The sequence below is a fragment of the Saccostrea echinata genome, unplaced genomic scaffold (assembly GCF_033153115.1).
Source record: "Saccostrea echinata isolate AGI-Se365-2 ecotype Australia unplaced genomic scaffold, CSIRO_AGI_Sech_v1 ptg000016l, whole genome shotgun sequence".
Taxonomy (NCBI): Eukaryota; Metazoa; Mollusca; class Bivalvia; order Ostreida; family Ostreidae; genus Saccostrea; species Saccostrea echinata.
In genome coordinates this window covers 25,929,906-25,949,125 of record NW_026889765.1, presented here as the reverse complement: position 1 = coordinate 25,949,125, position 19,220 = coordinate 25,929,906, and the positions used below count along the sequence as shown (strand labels likewise).

Sequence of the window (19,220 nt, the reverse complement as noted above, 5' to 3'; positions counted from 1 at the left end):
ACTTTATTTAAATAATTTATCAGTAATAAGTTAATACTTTAATTTAAGATATTTAATTTAATACTATTTAATAATAATGAATAATAATTCATTAATTTTTCATAAGTATAAAATGTATTCACATACTACAGGTTTATATATACATGTATATTTTTATGTAAAAAAAAAAAGAAAAAAGATCCACCACTTAAAGTTTGAACCACATTTTAAAAAAATTGTCTCTTGACCTAGTTTTAATATCCTTACAACCAATGGCGAAACGCCTTGCGGATAAAACGTTTAAGAGACCCGTACACGTATGTAAAATAAAAAAAAAACACTTCCTTGTTCAAAGCAATCCGAAAGTGTGAATTATTCCGTACTAAATCATGGTATGGTACTACTAGCTGCGTACCGGTGACGACTAAAAATATTTGGACAGTGCAAGGTGACACACCAAGAGCAGATTGATTTCTTGTAAGTGTATATTTATTGAGTATACTACTTATGATCTCTCTTGTTTACATTCCAAATATTTTGTACAGACTTTTTAAATGTAATTAAAGTAGGTTGTTCTGCTTTCAAGAGGTCAATTAGGGTTACATGTACAAATGTTGATTTATTATGGTTTACGTACAATATCATTGTCCAAGTGCTGAAATGAATAATTGACCCCCAAAAAAGTTATGTATATTGGGATACGTCGTTATAAAATGTATTGTATGCTAAATCCAGTGTCTCTTACATACAGTGTACATTGTAACGTCGTCTCCAAAGTGGGACGATTTCTGTCAGTGTATAGTGATAACGTAAGTCTTACAAATTTTCTGTTTTTCAATTCTCATTATCTAGAATTTACCCCCCCCCCCCCCGCCCTACTTTCCAATTGTATCCTCTCTTTATATGAATAATATTTAAAAAGTAAAACAGAAATGAATGAAAGACACACATGTACATGTACACCTCTCAGTAAATCTGACGAATAAAAGTAGTTTCAGATTTGCCTCTCTGTCTCCCGCCATCCTCTCTTTTTCTCTCCCCTTCCTCTTTATCTTTTTCTGTCATTTCTTTCTTTTTTCTGTCTCTCACGTCTCTGTCTGTCTCAGTTCAGGCCCGTAGCAACGATTTCAAAAGGGGGGGGGGCAACTCCCCCCCCCCCCCCAAAAAAAAATTCTGACAAGCAAAAAATAAATAAATAATATAATATAATATAATAGAAAACATAAACTGACCAAAACGTTGGGGACTTCCCAAAATTATATGGACTAATTTACAGTTCAAATCCTGGAATTTGCCAATGCTCGACCTGGTAACATTAAAAAGTGGGGGGGGGGGGGGGGGCAACCAGCATTTAAGTGAAAATTTATACTCTTAGCAAAGTACTATATTCAGAAAAAAGTGCCCCCCCCTCCCCGGCGTTCTACGGGCCTGCAGTTGTTACTTGGGTGTTTGGAATTAGTTTTATGCTCTTCATAGTAAGGAATATATTATATTTTGGGAAAAATATATTAGAGTGTTACCTATAAGAGCTCAAAGAAGCACTGATTTTATGAAGGCATTGGCCTTTCAAATTAGAGAACAGAACTTACTGAAACTACAGCTTTTTTTCTACGATAAAAAAGAACCATTGTCTTTTCCTTTTAAGAAAAGATGAGGCTTGAATCGACATTTTATATTAAAGGTTTGATATAAAAAAAAAAAAAAACAACCTTTAGATATATATCGAAATGATTTACGCCTGGCCTTGGACCGGACTTGGACATACATGTATCAACTGTTGATGTGTTTGATAAGATGTCGGATGTATAGTATTCAATCTTTGAGATTTTTCAAATTGCAAAAAATTTAAAATTTACACACACCATACTCCATTAATAAGCTTTAACTAAATTTAGAATTTTCGTTGTTCTGTATCAAGTAAAACATTTAATTAAATGTATCTGTGATGTACTAAATCCCGGATTTGGGGAATATATTTCCTATAAGTATTTGTCCTCTGACCTCAAAATATGAAATTGAATTGACCTTTTAACATAAAATCCGAACTCCAAAATGTCCAAAAATCTAGTCTTAAACTTCACTAACGCTTTAACCAAAGTATAAAGTTTGTTAAAAAAAACGAAAAGACCAGCTAAGAGACTAAAGTAAAGTCGGTGTGCATGTGATGGAAACGGGGGGGGGGGGGGGGGGTGGCAAGACATTCTTTCAACTAAATTTATTTTCACAGATTTTTTTTGTGAATTAAAATTAATGAGTATGTTGGGGGAATTCAGGGGTTTCCTTGGACATTGAAGAAAAACTGAAACAATTTCTCAGAGAATGCAAAGATAGCTGGTATTTATAAGGCCAGACTTGTCAGAAATGTATCAAAAGAAAAGTTAAGGCATTTCAATAAGAATTGGATGAAGCACATCTACATGCATTGAATTAACATATAAATGAAACATTATTTCAAGAATTTTGTACACATATTTAAATTTAGTAGACACAAATTTTTGACGAAATTTCTTCTTTTTAAAATCAATACATTATAGAATCTTGTTAATTTGAGCTTTGTAACCCATATATTTTCTGCCTATTCTGACTAAGCTCTTCGCTAATAGTGCGGAGTGGAGTGGACTAAAATCCACTGACTTGCAAAATGCGTACATTAAATACTAGTAAAGAACGTGGCGCAGTAAAGGACAAATGTGGCATCTAATTTGACTGAAAATTTCACAATTATAGAAATGTGACAGCTTGTAATTGATAACTTTTAATGTTGTTGGTTCGGAACCACAGTATGTGATTTTGACACGCGGCTTTCATAGATGAATTCTTATTCCAAATACATTTCATTTCGAAAAGCACAGGGTGTTTGCTACAGCATACCTAAATATGTTCATATATGGGCCATCTGACGTACATGTATGTAAATAACATTTCTGAATTTTTGTAGAGAAAATGAATACTAGTGAAATATTATTTTTAAGTACATAATTTCCGGGTCTATTTCTTGGCCTATTTTTCTTTCAATATAACCCGCAATTAACTTCTTACTGATTGATAACTCGACCACACGTATATAAAGTATAATGCACTGTTTTGAAAAAAAAACATTCAATAAATTAAGGAACTAAGAAAGGGTCTTATCAAAATATTCTTTTCAATACTTATAAACACAAATGTAACCTGGTTATACTTCAGTGAACTGACTGACCCATAAAAATAAAGAGACTGTCGAAACAGTGCTAAAAGAGGTTGACATAACGTTCCCTGACTGGATGTTGTGAAAGAACTAAACGTGTATGGATAAAAACTTATAATTTTAAAGGGTACATAGAGAACGTCTATAAGTTGAAAATAATATCCCTTGTTTTATTCGAAATCCCTAATACAACTGGAGGATTCAAACAGTTGGTTATAAACATGCTCTTTTCACAGGTTAATGAAAATACATACCGTTAACATTTTGGCGTGCTATATTTTAGTGGGATTTTATCTCGACCACGGGTTGAACCTTAATAAAACATGTGATCGACTTTCTTTCATTGCTGGATTGCTATATGTATTTTTGATTTTGCACTATAGAATGTCTTTCGTGTATTTAAATGTATCCAAAAGCAGGTTTTAAACTGATAGCTCTAATCTAAAGTTATGTAAATTTCAACACTAATATAAAGCAAGTAGAATTCAAAATGCACAATACTAACAGTGACAGCCTCTGTCTTACCCTGAATACTAGTGATTTGATTCCAGTATGCTCTATTTCCGCTAAACTTCTCGTTTTGTTTTCTGATTATTACAATATCAAAATAATTCAACAATGAGATCCTAAAATACCATATAGTCAAGTACAAATCGTGAAAATCCCAACTGCTAAAATAGTTAAAATGAAAAACGTTACTATATATCGTGGAACATGAATGGAGGTTTGTAATTGCCCCATCTCTTTCTCCTCCAAGTTCACAGCACAAGCATAAAGCCTGCATATACTGAGTACTTCCTTGTATCATTGTCGGACAAGCATGTATACACTTGAATGTAGTTCTCTTGATATAAGCACAGCTTGAAAAAAAAAATGCAATATACATGCCTTATATAGGTTAGGACAAGTAATATATTTAATTGGTGGTATATTTCCTCAAGAAGAATGCTCGACAATTTCCTCTTTCTGTTGGAGCCGTGGAAGACATGTAAGATGTAATTTCCTTCAACAAAATGTTGTCAAACGGAAAGCGTCTTTATTGTAATAATTATAATTATAGGAATGAAAGTATAGATTAAAGTTTCCAAAACTGTTTCTGTTTATACGTTCTCTTCATATTTTTATATTCGTCAGAAGAAAAAAAAAAGCACGGGTTTTCATAATATTATGTTACACGGGTTTTCATAATATGTTATACAAACAAGAAAGAGACTTCTAAATCATAGAAAAAAATTCCCTTGCTAAGGTAAAGCCGTATCAGACCCATTGCAACGTTTTTCAAAGTGGGAAAGGTGGAAAAGGGGGGGGGGGCAAAAAAGAAAAAAACCCCTAAACTACACTTAAGTCGAAAATTCTGTTTTGTCTTTCTCTTATTTTTCAGTTAAAAAAAATCAGTGCGAGATTTTCAACAAAAATTGGGGGGGGGGGGGGGGGGGGAGTCTTTAATTACTTAGTATCTAATTGAAAAATTTCATGTTAAAACCCAGCAAAAGACTATTCTCCAATAAAAGTGGGGTGGGGGCCCTACCACCCCCACCCCACCCCATTTGCCTGTATTTTACATTAATTAACTTAATTTAAAAAGAAAAGAAAAGAAAACGTAATAAACAGTGGCGGATCCAGGAATCTCGAAAAAGGGGGCCCGACCAGTTTGGGGTCGGGGTCGGGGCCCACGGCTACACCAAAAAAAAAATGATTTATTAAATCTTATGTATATTTTGGACACAAAAGGGGGAGGCCGGCCCCCCTGGCCCCCTTCTAAATCCGCCAGTGATAAATACGCATACTACATGTACATTGCCATGTGTCCAATTGTTGAGATAACCATATACTATCATTCATTCAGCATGCAGAGTCTGTTCAACAATGGACTCTTCATCTCATATTTTTTGAATTGACACTAAAATAGCTCGGGTACATTCATAAATTACAACAAGTCATATACAAAAAAGTAAATTTAGGTTAACGGATATTCCCTTTTAAAATTTTATTTGTCACGAATTTTTCTCCGAAATGCCTTCTAGCCACAGACCTTATAGCTTCCGCTTCTTGAGCGGATAGCATTACTGTCACCGTATGAAGTGGTTGTTAAGACATTAATAAGGTTACATTTTCTCTTCAGATGAGTTCAATGCGTGGTTGTTTTATGAAAGGAATATAATTATATCAGTTCAAAAAACTGTGTCAAATTTCGATGTATGATACATTTATGAACGGTTCTACATACATGTATGTACGAATATTTCAGCAGGCACTAGTTACATGTAGGCAGATGATGGAGGGTGGGAGGGCTTATCCAATAAATCGACACATTTAATAAATAAATAAATAAATAAATTTTAATAGCATAAAAAGCGTATTTTTGAGATGGTGTTAAGTATTTTTCCAGAAATGCAGAGATATGATGCGACGTTTTGTGATGGATATTATATACATGTACATGTGTATAATTATGGCAATTTTAAACTATAATTAGGAGAAATTGATCTAAATTTGGCAAAAGCTATTTATTCTCATGTTTAATATGTATATTATAGTCAACGATATCATTAATTTACTGAATACAATTCACTTCTGTTTTTTTTTTGTTTTTCTTGCAGGTAATTTATATATCAAGAATGTGAAGAAAGAAACAAAATGTCGGACAGCAAAATTCCTCAACCTTTAGATAATATAGGTAATGTATGAATTCTATATAAAAAAAGACATGCAGAGAAAGCGGAGACAACACATATTTTGAGAAGAAAAAAATCACTTTTAAATGTTTATTTTCCATCATAAATTTGCTTTCTGCATTCATAAAAACTATAAACATACAGTATCACCATTTTGTTCTTTGGAATTACTCATGATTTGGAGAAAAATCGAGTGGTCGCCATGGATACCATAAAATATTTGTGATTTTTTTTCTGAAGGTTGTCAGGATCTGTTACTTGAGGACTACTGTCACAGTGGTTGGTTAAGAAAACAGAGCTTTATAAGCAGATTAGGAAAATTTAGATGTTAGTATCCCTCTCTCTCTCCTTTAAATACTGTTACATCTACAATACTTTTTCAGTAAAAAAAAACATGGTAATTTATGTTATATATTTATTCCTATTTATAAGCCCTGGCTAATTGATTTTACAGGGCCACAGATTTACATGGTAGTCAGTGGAGGTTGTATCTATTATTTTAAAAATGAATACAGTACCCGACCAGCGGGGAAGTTTACACTCTATGGATATAATACGTAAGTAGGACTGTAAAAAAGGACATTCTACTGTAAGGCTGTATAGCAGGGCAGTTTACACTCAATATCAGATATAATTTGTGAGTAAGGATGTCAAGCTTATACTTCATATATACAACTTTTGATGAGGTCTACTCGTGACTATACGGACCATGCAGGTCAGATATTGGTTGACCGACGCTCGTACACCTTGTGTCAAACCCTGACTACAGAAACTGTTTAGGCATTGTACATGCAAAGCACAACACTTTTATTTAAATTAAAAGTTCTTGTAATATCCTGTAAAAATATTTATTTATTTATGTTAATGATAAAAAATTAAAATTGACCAAACGTTCTCAAAAATTTTCTTTAAAAAAAGATTCTTTTTCTTAAAAAAAAATGCTTTAAAGATTTATATGTACAAAGAGTATTGGTATTATTCCACTTCACTCATCTAATGCAAATCAACGGTTGATATGTTAGTGTACACTTTCTGTTTTCAATGTATGAGTCAAAATGTGTTTGTAGTACATCCTTATATTTATATCCTAGGGTTGCCCGAGCGCAAGAAAAGGTTTCACCAAAAGTGGCACCCTTCGCCTTCAAAGTTGTTCACGCCTCCCCAGAATATAAAACGTACTACTTCGCTGCTGGGTCGGAAAAAGAAATGAAGGCAAGTTTGAAATAGATTAGAGAGAATTCGAGTTCTGAGGTACCATAGCATAAAAATTTTACTTGCTTTTCAAAGAAAGAAATCCGGTTTTCTGTAGAGGACACTTGTTATTAAAAAAAACAACTTGTGGATAATTTATTTTTACATTATCCCGCACTGAAATTACATTGTAGAGCTTTCATTGCATAAATGCTGGATTTAATGTATATATCTACAGCATTTATGGAATGAAAGATAGTGCATTGGATTCTATGGCATGTCAAACGTTGCAATATTCGATCTTTTCCATTTGTATTGTATAATTTTTAATTTGTATTGTATAATTTTTATTTGTATTGTATAATGTTTCATTTGTATTGTATAATTTTTCATTTGTATTGTATAATTTTCAATTTGTATTGTATAATTTTTATTTGTATTCTATAATTTTCCATTTGGATTTTATAATTTTCCATTTGGATTGTATAATGTTTATTTGTATTCTATATTTTCCATTTGTGTTGTAAAAAAAGTCATTTGTATTGTATAATTTTTCATTTGTATTCTATATTTTCCATTTGCATTGTATAATTTCTTATTTGTATTGTATAATTTCTTATTTGTATGCGATAATTTTTCATTTGTATTGTATCCGAGGATTGTTTATTTATTTCGTTACGAAGGATGTCATTGGTCATAAAATTTAGTCTGTATAAAGGTGCCCATCACAAACTTAGTCTGGTACCCTTCCCACAATTCCGATCGCGCACTCTCTACAAACACAAACTCGGCTCCTCTATTTGCGGTGCATGCTAAGGGACGACCATTTGATTCTCGGGGGGTGTCGAATCCGATTATTTATTTTCATTCTCTCGCAGGAGAGAATATTTATTTCCAATATGACCAGAGACAAGGAGAAAAACAAAAAGAAGAAAATCCGCCCAAACCCGAAAACTCAGTTTTTTGGGGGTGGGGGTAGTTACCACCACTCAAGGTCAATTTATTTATTTTCTCAATCAGCATTCCTAAGGACAGATTATTTATTTGCCATCTACCAGCGCTCCCTTTTTAGAATCCAATGACCGTCTAACATGCACGCAAATACATATGCCGCCGAAATATGGCTGAAATATTGCCGACTCGGCGTTAAACAATAATCAATCAATCAAGTAAGCAAGTACATATGAGCCCAGTTTGCTTTGAGCATCCGGAACATCTTCAACCCGATACAGGCTGAAACTTGACCAATGAAATCCTTCGTAACGAAACAAATAAACAGTCCGCGGATACAATACAAATGAAAAATTATCGCATACAAATAAGAAATTTTACAATACAAATAAGAAATTATACAATGCAAATGGAAAATTATACAATACAAATAAAAATTATACAATACAAATGAAAATTATACAATACAAATAGAAAATTATAGAATACAAATAAAAATTATACAATACAAATGAAAAATTATACAATACAAATAGAAAATTATACAATACAAATAAAAATTATACAATGCAAATGGAAAATTATACAATGCAAATGCAAAAGATCGAATATTGCAACGTTTGACATGCCATAGGATTCACTCTAACTTAGACAAATGTAGAAAAATCTGTAGCTCTACAATGTAATTTCAGTGTGGGATAATCTAAAAAGAAATTATCCACAAGGTTTTTTTTTTTTTTTTTTTTTTAAATATATATATATATATATATATATATATATATATATATATATATATATATATATATATATATATATATATATATATATATATATAATTATATTTTCTTAAAGAAACATTTCTTGATTAGCAATTTAATTTGCAGTATAAACATGGTAAAGGCCAAATAAATATCTTGCGCTTTCTTTGATCAGGAATGGATGAGACGTATTAAAAGTCAACTAATGAAGGCCAATGGCCAGAAAGCAGACAATTATTATTATATGTACAAGTAAGCGAAATTTTATACATGTATGTGTTTTTAAAAAATTAAAAAAAATGTGGTAAGATGAATTCTGGAAACATTGCAAAAAACAATACACAATATTGGCGTGTTGAAATAGAAAAATAGCTGTATCTAAATTCTTTTTACATTTTTTTTTATTTATTTCGTTAGTTTAAACTACTCAGTTTAATCGTAATGAACATAACTATTGTAAGGAAAGCTGAGAAAGAAACAAAAGCAGCAGAAGAAGACGAAAAATCTATGACGTACCAGGAGATAGAAACTGACATTTATGGTGACACTAATGCCTTCAAAGCCACGAATGACTACGCTTTGAAATTCAAGCTTAAAGGAAGAGATGATGGTAAGCAAAAGGTTTATAATTCTGTAGACATATCAATAAAAAGATTTACTTAATGATAAAAGAGCAGTGGATATTTGTGTCAGGCTTGTGAATTGTTTTACCAGTCTTCTTGGCAGGTTAGTAAATCCCAATGTGTATACGAACTGTAAAACTTATAAAAGTAATACTTTGAAAGTTATCTAAATCTTTTCAATTTCTGTAGTTCAATTTATTTAACTGTGTTTGAATTATGTACTGATTTTTAATAGCACTACTATCTGTTACACTAGAAAGGATTTTATAAAACAACTATAGTTTGGAGAAAAATTCCATATTGCAGTGTCAGATGATGAGGATATATCTGTACCTGCTCCCCCTCCCCGGAGAGGACAGGGAAAAGACGCATACAAAGAAAGACCCCCTGCCCCTCTACCTGAAGAGGAAAACAAACCCTCAGTCCCTCCCCGACGACAGGCAGACACGTCTCAGCCAGTGAGAGGTCAGGGAATAAACCATATATTAAATAAACCAAATTCTGTATCATAACCCCACAAGATACATTTTTACCTTCTTTGAATCATTCTCTTATATGTTAGTAACCCCCCCCCCCCCCAAAAAAAAAAAAAAAAAAAAAAAACAACCCCAAAAACCCAAACAAACAAACCAAACAAACAAAACAAAAACAAAGCCAAAAAAACCCCATCTGCTTACCGTAGTTAACTTTCGAGATTTTAGGTTTCCCAAAGCAAAACACAGGCATTGCATGCCATTCTTTCTATAACATTAATCTATAGTGATGGAGTGTCCATCCTTCCTTAAGCCCATGGCATATAACACTTGGGAGATTTACCCATCTCTTATCCCCAACTTCTCCTTTACATGTACAACTGAATAACATTTAATGAGACTATCACAGAACCTTCCTTAAACAGGTTGGAGAGAATACTCGAAATCGGGTATTATCCGTGAAATCGCGTATAGTCCCCGAAATCGAGGTATCTTTGTATCCGCGAAATCGGGTATAGGCGGTGTAATCACCTTATAAAACTTAAACAATGGGATAGCGCATTTTGCCGAGTCAACTTTCACCTAAAGACAAATGTTATCTAAAGGTATCACTAGCCAAATAACAATTTGGAAGTCTGAATTAATGCGCATATGACAACAAATACCCGTGGAGCTTAGCACATTTCATGATCTGCACCCAAACAAACGTTCGTTCTGCTTTTATATTTTATATAATGTTAAATGTATTTGCATCTTCTTCATGTTCATACCCAACACAACAGAACTATTAAATATCAGAAGTCTGGAATTCATAATATTTCCACATCAATACGACAAACATGAACATTTTGTAAATAATTCAATTTATACGGAAACACATTTCACACACAAAATAATCTGACATTTAAACAGGGGGGTTTTCTATCGTATTTAATTATGCGTCATTAATTGCTTTAACATTCATCTTGTGCAAAAAAATAATTCATTACAAAATGTATAAACTATTTAATGGTTAAAATGTTTCAAATTACGGCAAAAACTAATATAATGCGTATATTATTTAGTATTTTTTCGGAGGGGGGTGTTATGAATCTATTTTCATCAGTTGATTTTTTTGTCGTTGAATAGCATTCCTTACATATATCTTGTACCAGTACATAATTATGTTTTATAAACACAGAATGACAATTAAAGCTAATTTCCAGAAGTTATAAAAGGCGACATATTTTTTCTTATTTTTTTTTAAATTATTAAAATTTCCTTTGGATTCAACATGCCTCCAACGTTTTAGCAAAGACAATGATGTTCTCAGCAACATAGCTTGTGAGAGAAAATAACTGTTGATCATTTAATTTCGCTGAGTCGGCAATATTTTACCATTTTTCGGCGACTTCAGGGGACGAAAGTGAATAGGTATAACGGTTGTTATTAGCTGCTCACATTAATTATTCCTTGTCCGGACTATCTCGGTCAAGCGAAAATTAACCTCGAATGTGTTATGCATGTGTCCAAGAGAAACATCCCTCCCCTTTCAAAATAATCAAATTAAATGTAAAATGTTATTGTAGAGTTTTGTGCTAAACGTCATTGAATGGTATATATTCATTGCATGATAAAGAGAGAAGATCTATTCATCTAATAAAAATCATATGGATTCCCTATTTTGCCCTCTTGAGTGAATAGAATTCTTCATATCTCCAAAACATTCATGCAAGAATTGTTTATATACCGAAACAATATGAGGTTAAAATAGAAACCTGTTATTTTCTACCACATTCGACTAGTTTTAAAAAAAACTAAACTTTATGTTTATTTTTAACACATTTTCCACAATAGATGAATAATAACAAAAAGTGATAACCATGAGTAATAAGTTAGTATCACAGATTACAGAAAAGACAGGGAATTATGAAGTTTTAGTTCCCTGTCACGTGACGTACTGTCTAGAATCAATCAGATAACGTATTTTAGCATATTATAATGAGGTTTAAAGTGATATAACCTAAAATAAACTACAGACTCTGAAGGGAAAATCTACCCTGTCTATCCAATACTATAATAATAATAAAAGAAAGTGTCTCCAATCTGTATGGATGATTAATTAAAAACAATGCAGCTCAATACTTGAGCTAAGACGCGATTGAACACTCCACTTCAGTTTGTTCATATGTATAAAAAGTAAAAACAGTATAATATGTGAAAACTTTAATACATAATTCATATTTGAATATTAGCTTTATATTGAAAATGTATAATAAGCACATGAAAAGATGTGCGAATTGGATTTTTTAAATTTATTTATATGAACCAAGCCCCCCCCCCCCCCCCCCAGCTAAACGAAAATCCTTTTAACAAGACATCTCGTTCTCAATTTCCACACAAACTAACGTCGCTTGCATCAATCAAAATGCAACCAAAACATTGGCGGGTTTTGAATGAAAATTTTCATGGTAAACTGACATTTAAATATTTTCTTTAAAAAATACGCACCTCCTCCTTTCCCCGCGGGAATTGCAGGACTGTATACATACACCATAGGAGGAACTGATGATTTTACTAAAGATTCTTTACCTTTATCAATATACACTGTATTAATTTTTAAAAAAGTATTTAAGTTTACATGCATGTACACATGTAGATATTAAATTTATTTCATTTTATATCATTTTTCAACCTGTTTTCCCTTTGTTGTTTTTTTTTATGTTTGTTTGTTTGTTTTTATTTTATTTTTTTCCCTTACGAAAACGTAGGTATTCTATATCGATGAGAAATACTTATACTTACCAACTGAGGAATAATTTAAATTTAACGTGAAAGGGACACCATACATTTTTAAGTAAAAAATACATAACACAGCGTAACTAGTCGTTAATTTTCTGCAAAGTTTTACATTTTGTGAATAATGCACAGGTAAAGAAATTAAGCTTGGGGAATAATTTATAGGGAAATAAACACAAACGACATGTAGTTATTTGTTTTTAGAACTTGTACTGAAAAATAATGACGCCACCGTGCCTTCTTTGCTACCCCAGCAGTGTTTGTCGTGTGATTTTAAACTTGTCAGATAACCATCGAAATTGAGTTCAATAAAAATAAACTCCCAAGATACTGATGTACAAGTAACACTAACTTACACAATGCGCCGTTGCTTTATTTTTTCTGTTTTTACAGAAAGTTGCACGGTATACCCGATTCAGCGATACCCTGATATCGAGGACTATACGCGATTTCATGGACAATACCCGATTTGAGTATTCGCTCCAACCTGTTAAATACTAGTAGTGCCATTTTCACCTACTATTCTATGCTCAGCTGACAGAAATTTGGGGTTGCCCATAGCAGAAAATGGACTTGGTCATTATACTCATATAGGAGTGGACGTATCAGATCAGTGTGAGCTCAGTGCTCTCAGTACCTGTGGTTTTATATGAATTATTTCAAAGAAAGTGGGTTTTGATTCATATTTAAATGAAAGAATATAACATTGATAAAATCTCTTTATATCTAACTGTCGGAATTGAACCCAAGCCTTGTAAACCAAGTAATAGAAATCAAGTTATCACTTCAATTAAAATCTTTTCTTTTTCCTCAGTCCATTCTGTGACAGTTTGATGTTTTCCATTTTTTGATTTTAACATCTAGAAGTGTATCGTTTGATTCATTTTGAAGATGATAACCTAATAAACAATGAGAACCTAGAAAACCTTTTCGCGACACCTTATCTTACGCTAGATAGATATTTGGTATTAATAAGCGAAACAAAATTTTCACGAATTTTGTTAATGTGTAATATATTTTTTTTTTATTAAGACAAATATAATTATAGGAGACCGAAATTTTAGCTTACAGATGGTTCTCGCATAATTACGCAAATATAAAGTTCTTGCTAATAAAAGTGATTTTACAGTTTTTGCTTATTTGCCGGCCTTAAACCAAAAGCAGGAGATTTTTAGAATATTGAAAATACATGTATATAATAAAAGATAATAATAATGCAGTAAAAATACAGCTAAATTATTTTTTCCCGAATTCTGACTTTAGAAGATTATTATTATGTGTCCCAGACTTTCTTAAAACGACTGATAAATTTTGATGTTTTTATAAAAGAAGAAGGTACGGTTTCAATACAATCTGGAATATGAAATTGTTTTGAGAATTTACGGCTCATACTTTCTGAATTATTCAAAGTCCATGCCGTAAGAACAATTAAACAAATCATATTCTTATATAACTTCCTATAAATTGCCAATCGTGACGTCATAAACGTGTGCATTTTTTTCCCAATATTTTCATAAAAAGTTTGCAGAAGACATCAATTTTCAGTGGAATTTTCTTATACACCACATGCATCGCCAACAGAGTTGTTTTAAAAACTTTTCACATTCATATATTCAACTCATAAACCAATTTCAAACCTTTTGGAAATTAAAACAAATTTTTTGGGCGTAATCAAGCAAAAATCGACCCTACTTCTTTTTATGAGGTGGTTTAATATCTTTTTCAGAAAATGAACAAAGAGAAGGTGGAAGACGTAAAGGATCCATGGACGCGGCCGCCAGAGTGCATGTTAGTTAAACCTTTATATATCTTTATACGAGAAAAAAAATGATTGATTAAGGTTTATTATTTTCTGTTAGCAAGTTCCACCTTGTTTCAATATACTGCATATACACATTATAGGTTTTGAAAGTAATAATGGATACTGTAAAGTAATAATAGTCATGTACAAAGATATCTGAAGAAAAAAAAAGTTAATTAAACAGTGTAAATTAATTCTGTGACACAAAGTACATTTAGAATTATGATTTTTTTGTTTATTTCTTACTTTGAATCACAAAAGTACATATATACAATGTTATATGATAATTCCTATATAAGATAATTAATCCAGCAAATCATTTTGCATGTGTTTACAACAGTGTGTCTTAATAAGTTCATGATAATCTGTTTTTATTTTGCAGAAAGAATTATCAGAGACACTTTCAAACAGGTACAGAGAAAAACTATCTATTTGTCATTTTCACTTTTAAGCAGTTTTGTAAGCTATTGTTACAGTATTAGGAATATTTTGTAGTAGAAAATTGTGAGCATCAAGCACATAAAGGACAATAAGACTTTTTTTGATTCAACATAATGCATGTTTAGTGTGTAAAATCCTAATTGGAGCAATACTGCAGGATGAAACTACTTTTTATTAATTTTATCATTAATTTAAGATATTAGATAAGCAAAGCCTCCTCATTTCCCAGAGAAGCTTGTTCAATGTATCTATGTATTGTTGTAAATAATAACAAAACTATAAGGCCACGTAGTTCACTATCGCACCTTTTGAGCATCGACTTAAAGGTCGATGGCGCGATAATGCGATTTGGGGGATGGCGATGAAAAGATGGCACGATCACCGGTGAGATAGTGCGATGACGGTGATGCAACGGCGCGACATCATCGCTCTCGCGTTATTGCACCGTCGCTTCATTGTCATATCACCATCGCTTCATCGCCATTGCATTATCGTGTCATCGCACTATCGACCCAAACCTCAATAATGCGACGATGCGATAGTGAGCAACATGGCTATACTGGATTCCATACAAAACAGAATTTAATTTCCATCTATGTTCTAAGTCACTCTAAAGGAAGGCGAAAAGGATCAAAAGACAAAGAAAACACTCCAGTTTCTGACAGAAGAATGGCTGAAATTAAAGCTGAAACAGAGGAGGTTATTGAGCTATTTATTAAAAAAAAAATAAAATTGAAATAGTGTTCAGTTTAATTTAAAGATGAGCATACTTTCCTCCGAGGAATCATCATAAAAAGTTTATTGGGGACGAATATTCCTGAATTTCTTAGGTTTTCCTTACCCACAAATTAACATTCATACGGATGATAACTTGTATCAACTTTTGACTGTTCTCAATGTAAGAATTCGGTCCCCAGATATTAGTAAAAATTTTAATTTCCCAAGAACATTTATACAAATGAAGAAAAAAAATCCACAGAATGTGATTGATTGATTGATTGTGTGTTGTTTAACGTCCCTCTCGAGAATTTTTCACTCATATGGAGACGCCACCACTTGCCGGTGGAGACCTGCAAATTTTGTCCTATACTCGGCACTTACGGCCATTGAGCAGTGAGGGGTCTTTTTCGTGCCAGCACCTACTGCAACACGGGGCCTCGGTTTATACGGTCTCATCCGAAGGACCGGTCTCCACCTCCCACAGTGGGATTCGAACCCGCGACGTAAGGATCAACTCCTTACTTCGCGACTCTAGAGCAGACACTCTAACCACTGCGCCACGCGGGCGACTCCACAGAATGTGAATGTTATAGCTTAAATACTAATATTCGCACAAATATTTTGAAAATATTTACGTTTTTATATTTTCTTAATATGATGCATAAATAAAGATCTCTATAGCATATAAAATTGACTTTCATATGATATTTGAATTATGGTTGCTATAGGACGACGAAGATGAAGATAGCGAGGACTATTGGAGTAATATTTATTATGACGGGGACGATAAAGAGAAGGCACAGGAGTGAGTAGTATACAGTTGTAGATAATATATGTCTCTAGATATGAAATGTGATATATATGTTTTTATATTTAGCATACTCAACCATTAATGTATAAACATGGAACTTCGATTATTACTTTTTTACCATCTGCAATGTCTGTGTGTTACATACTATCTTTTTTCTAGTATTCATGAATTAGCACACATGTATTCTGCAAAAAGATGCCAATTATAATGTCGCTTAAATTAATTACAAATAAAGATTTTTGCATTGTGAATTGATTTTATTGTACAGTTTGATTTCAAATGTAAAAATCTAAATTGAATTTTATACTTTTTATGCTTTCCTACATAAAACAAAATCTCTCATTTAAAAAAAATACCCTGAAGATAAATAATTGTAATATTAGAACATGTTAAGCATTGAACACCTACAGAATCTTAAAATTTTATTTGTACATGTATCATAGATCATTCATCTGTATATAGTAGTATTTATTCTATTTTAAAAACAGAATAATACGGAATATTGGTGAGGATGGTGTGTATCTGATTCGGACAGGTGCAGATGGAGGGCAGGTTTGTAAAGCCTTTTCTCTATCAAAAAATCATTAACTGTTGAAGAGACTCTACAAAAATACATGCATAACCTTAAAAATTAATTTGTTTTGGCAGGTGTTGGTTGTTTTTGCAGAAAACATGCCAAAGAAATATAAAATTACCAATGAGGTCGGTATTAATATTTACTTCAGCTACATGTACATCAACTTAAGCCAATTATTCCAAAATTATATAAATAATGTAACAGTTCATTAATAAATATTTTTTTTTAAAGAAAATGGATAAAAGCTTTCGAATAAAAAAAATGTTTCTCAAATCAAATTTTACAAACTTTGAAATCAACTTTTCTTCTTGTTTCAGAATGGTGAATTTTACCTCAAGAAGGAGGGTCCCCATTGTGACTCAGTGGAAATGCTGATGTACACCTATTATTCTACAGAGCTTCCTACAGCAAAATCTTGTCTAGAAACACCTTACAAACTCCACCCAAAGTATAAAGGATAGCAGCTCTTTAATGGATTAGCAGTATTAAAGTTGTATTTTTTTAAATCCTCTGCTTACATATTAAAATGTAAAAAACACTTAAGCATCAAGAATTATTTAAACTTACTATAAATTATTTAAAAAATTAAATAAAACAAATATTTTTTGACCAAAAGTCAAAATATAATTTTTCATGGCCTGTAAGAAACATACTCATATGCTTATCAAACAAAAAAGGAGAAAGGTTTTTAGCGGTTATTGGACTTTCCTTTCTCTAACCTACATGTAATTTAAATTTTAAAATATATTGTGTTTCTTTGATGACACTGATTATATATGTTTCTTTTTTAATTTATTTCCATCATACAGCTACATCTTTATAAATTTGTTAATTGAAAATTTAAGAAATTTAAGGCAGATATTGAAGGAGAGATGATAAAAACAATTTTTTTTTTTACAAAAATCATGTAAATAACAACTAAATCTCTTTTTAAAGTAAAATGAATAAGTTTAGTCATATAAAGTTTCATTTTTCATTCAAAGTTTCTGAATGTTCAATAAAGTGATAAACAATTGTATAAATTTATAAGAACAATGGCAAAATGGAAGAAAGTTGAATATCAAAGAAAGTCTTTTCTTAAAGAAAAATATTCTAGAGATTAAGTAGATGATATGCATTATTTACAACCAAAATAAGTCCAAAAAATATAAACCAATCTGTGCATCTTATTTCTTGTTTATAGCAGGTGTCTTAAAGGGAAAGTCTCAAAGCGCTCATCTTTTCCTTCCACGGACCAATCTCAATCTATTTTCTCTTTTGTAAACTTAATGTGGCATACCTTGTACCTTGTCAGTAGCCTTCCCCTTTGTACGTAACATTTATTTTTCAAAATTGCACCCTGTACTAGATAAGATAAAATTTTCCTTCATTCATATTATTTATTCATTATATCTACCACAAAATCAAGTTTTTTTCAGCCCTGCCTTGGTACCCACCTCTTATGCAAAAAATCTTGAATTTAAGTGCTCAGCTTTGCGAAATCACTTAGATAGATATTTTAAGCAGTAGAAATAGACCAGTTTAACGTAACCGTATTTTAGTTTGGTGGAAGAGGTTATAACATGTTTGAAATAGCTTAATTACAAATGCACCTAAAATTATATTTTCTTTGGTTCATCACACAAAGAAATATTCTTTAAGAAGTTTGTTTTCATTTTCAAAGGTGTTTTGAGAGGAGAGTGCTGTTGTGTTCTAAAATTAAGCTTCACATCTTCTGTGATTTACTTCAAAAACGTTGCGTGTTCGTTATGTTCGATGGGTCAGAGAGACGATTGTAATTGATATATTCTTAAGGTTATGCTTATATTAAACAGTCCATAATCAGTACTTCTTCATCATGTGATAATAGTTTAAAATAGTCATATATTTGTATGAATACTGAACGTGTTTTTAAGTTGTTATGTTGATTGTTTGGAAGAGTCCATGTTATTAATGTAGTAATATGAAGTACGAATGTGCAACACATTCAACGTTATTAGTCAATAAATCTGCAGAAATTCACATTATGATTTTTGTTTATCAGAAATGTTTTAGCTTCTTTTTATTATTCTGATACTTAAAAAAATCACCCAAACAAATTTAATATGAAAAAAGAAAGCGTTTTTGTACAGTGGATTGAATTTTCAAGCGTAACTTGAATAATTTGAATGATGATTGAAATGCGAATTGAAGGGGAGAGTGGCTTGATTTGTGGCATTAAGCCTCCTTTCTTTAAAGTGGTATATTTATACAACACAGTGGGGAAGATTACTCTT

General features: G+C 31.8%; 1 protein-coding gene across 1 annotated transcript; it reads left to right on the top strand.

Moving 5' to 3' along the window:
- The first annotated feature begins 354 nt into the window (after positions 1 to 354).
- Positions 355 to 17,528, top strand: LOC133188601 (SH3 domain-binding protein 2-like). The gene is made up of 15 exons (XM_061324089.1): positions 355 to 456; positions 5,767 to 5,843; positions 6,082 to 6,168; positions 6,296 to 6,398; positions 6,933 to 7,053; positions 8,917 to 8,993; positions 9,203 to 9,351; positions 9,671 to 9,829; positions 14,342 to 14,403; positions 14,799 to 14,827; positions 15,463 to 15,556; positions 16,306 to 16,382; positions 16,877 to 16,940; positions 17,037 to 17,090; positions 17,283 to 17,528. Exons 2-15 carry the CDS (start codon positions 5,804 to 5,806, stop codon positions 17,424 to 17,426), a joined length of 1,260 nt encoding a protein of 419 aa, XP_061180073.1. The 5' UTR covers positions 355 to 456; positions 5,767 to 5,803; the 3' UTR covers positions 17,427 to 17,528.
- The last annotated feature ends 1,692 nt before the right edge of the window (positions 17,529 to 19,220 follow it).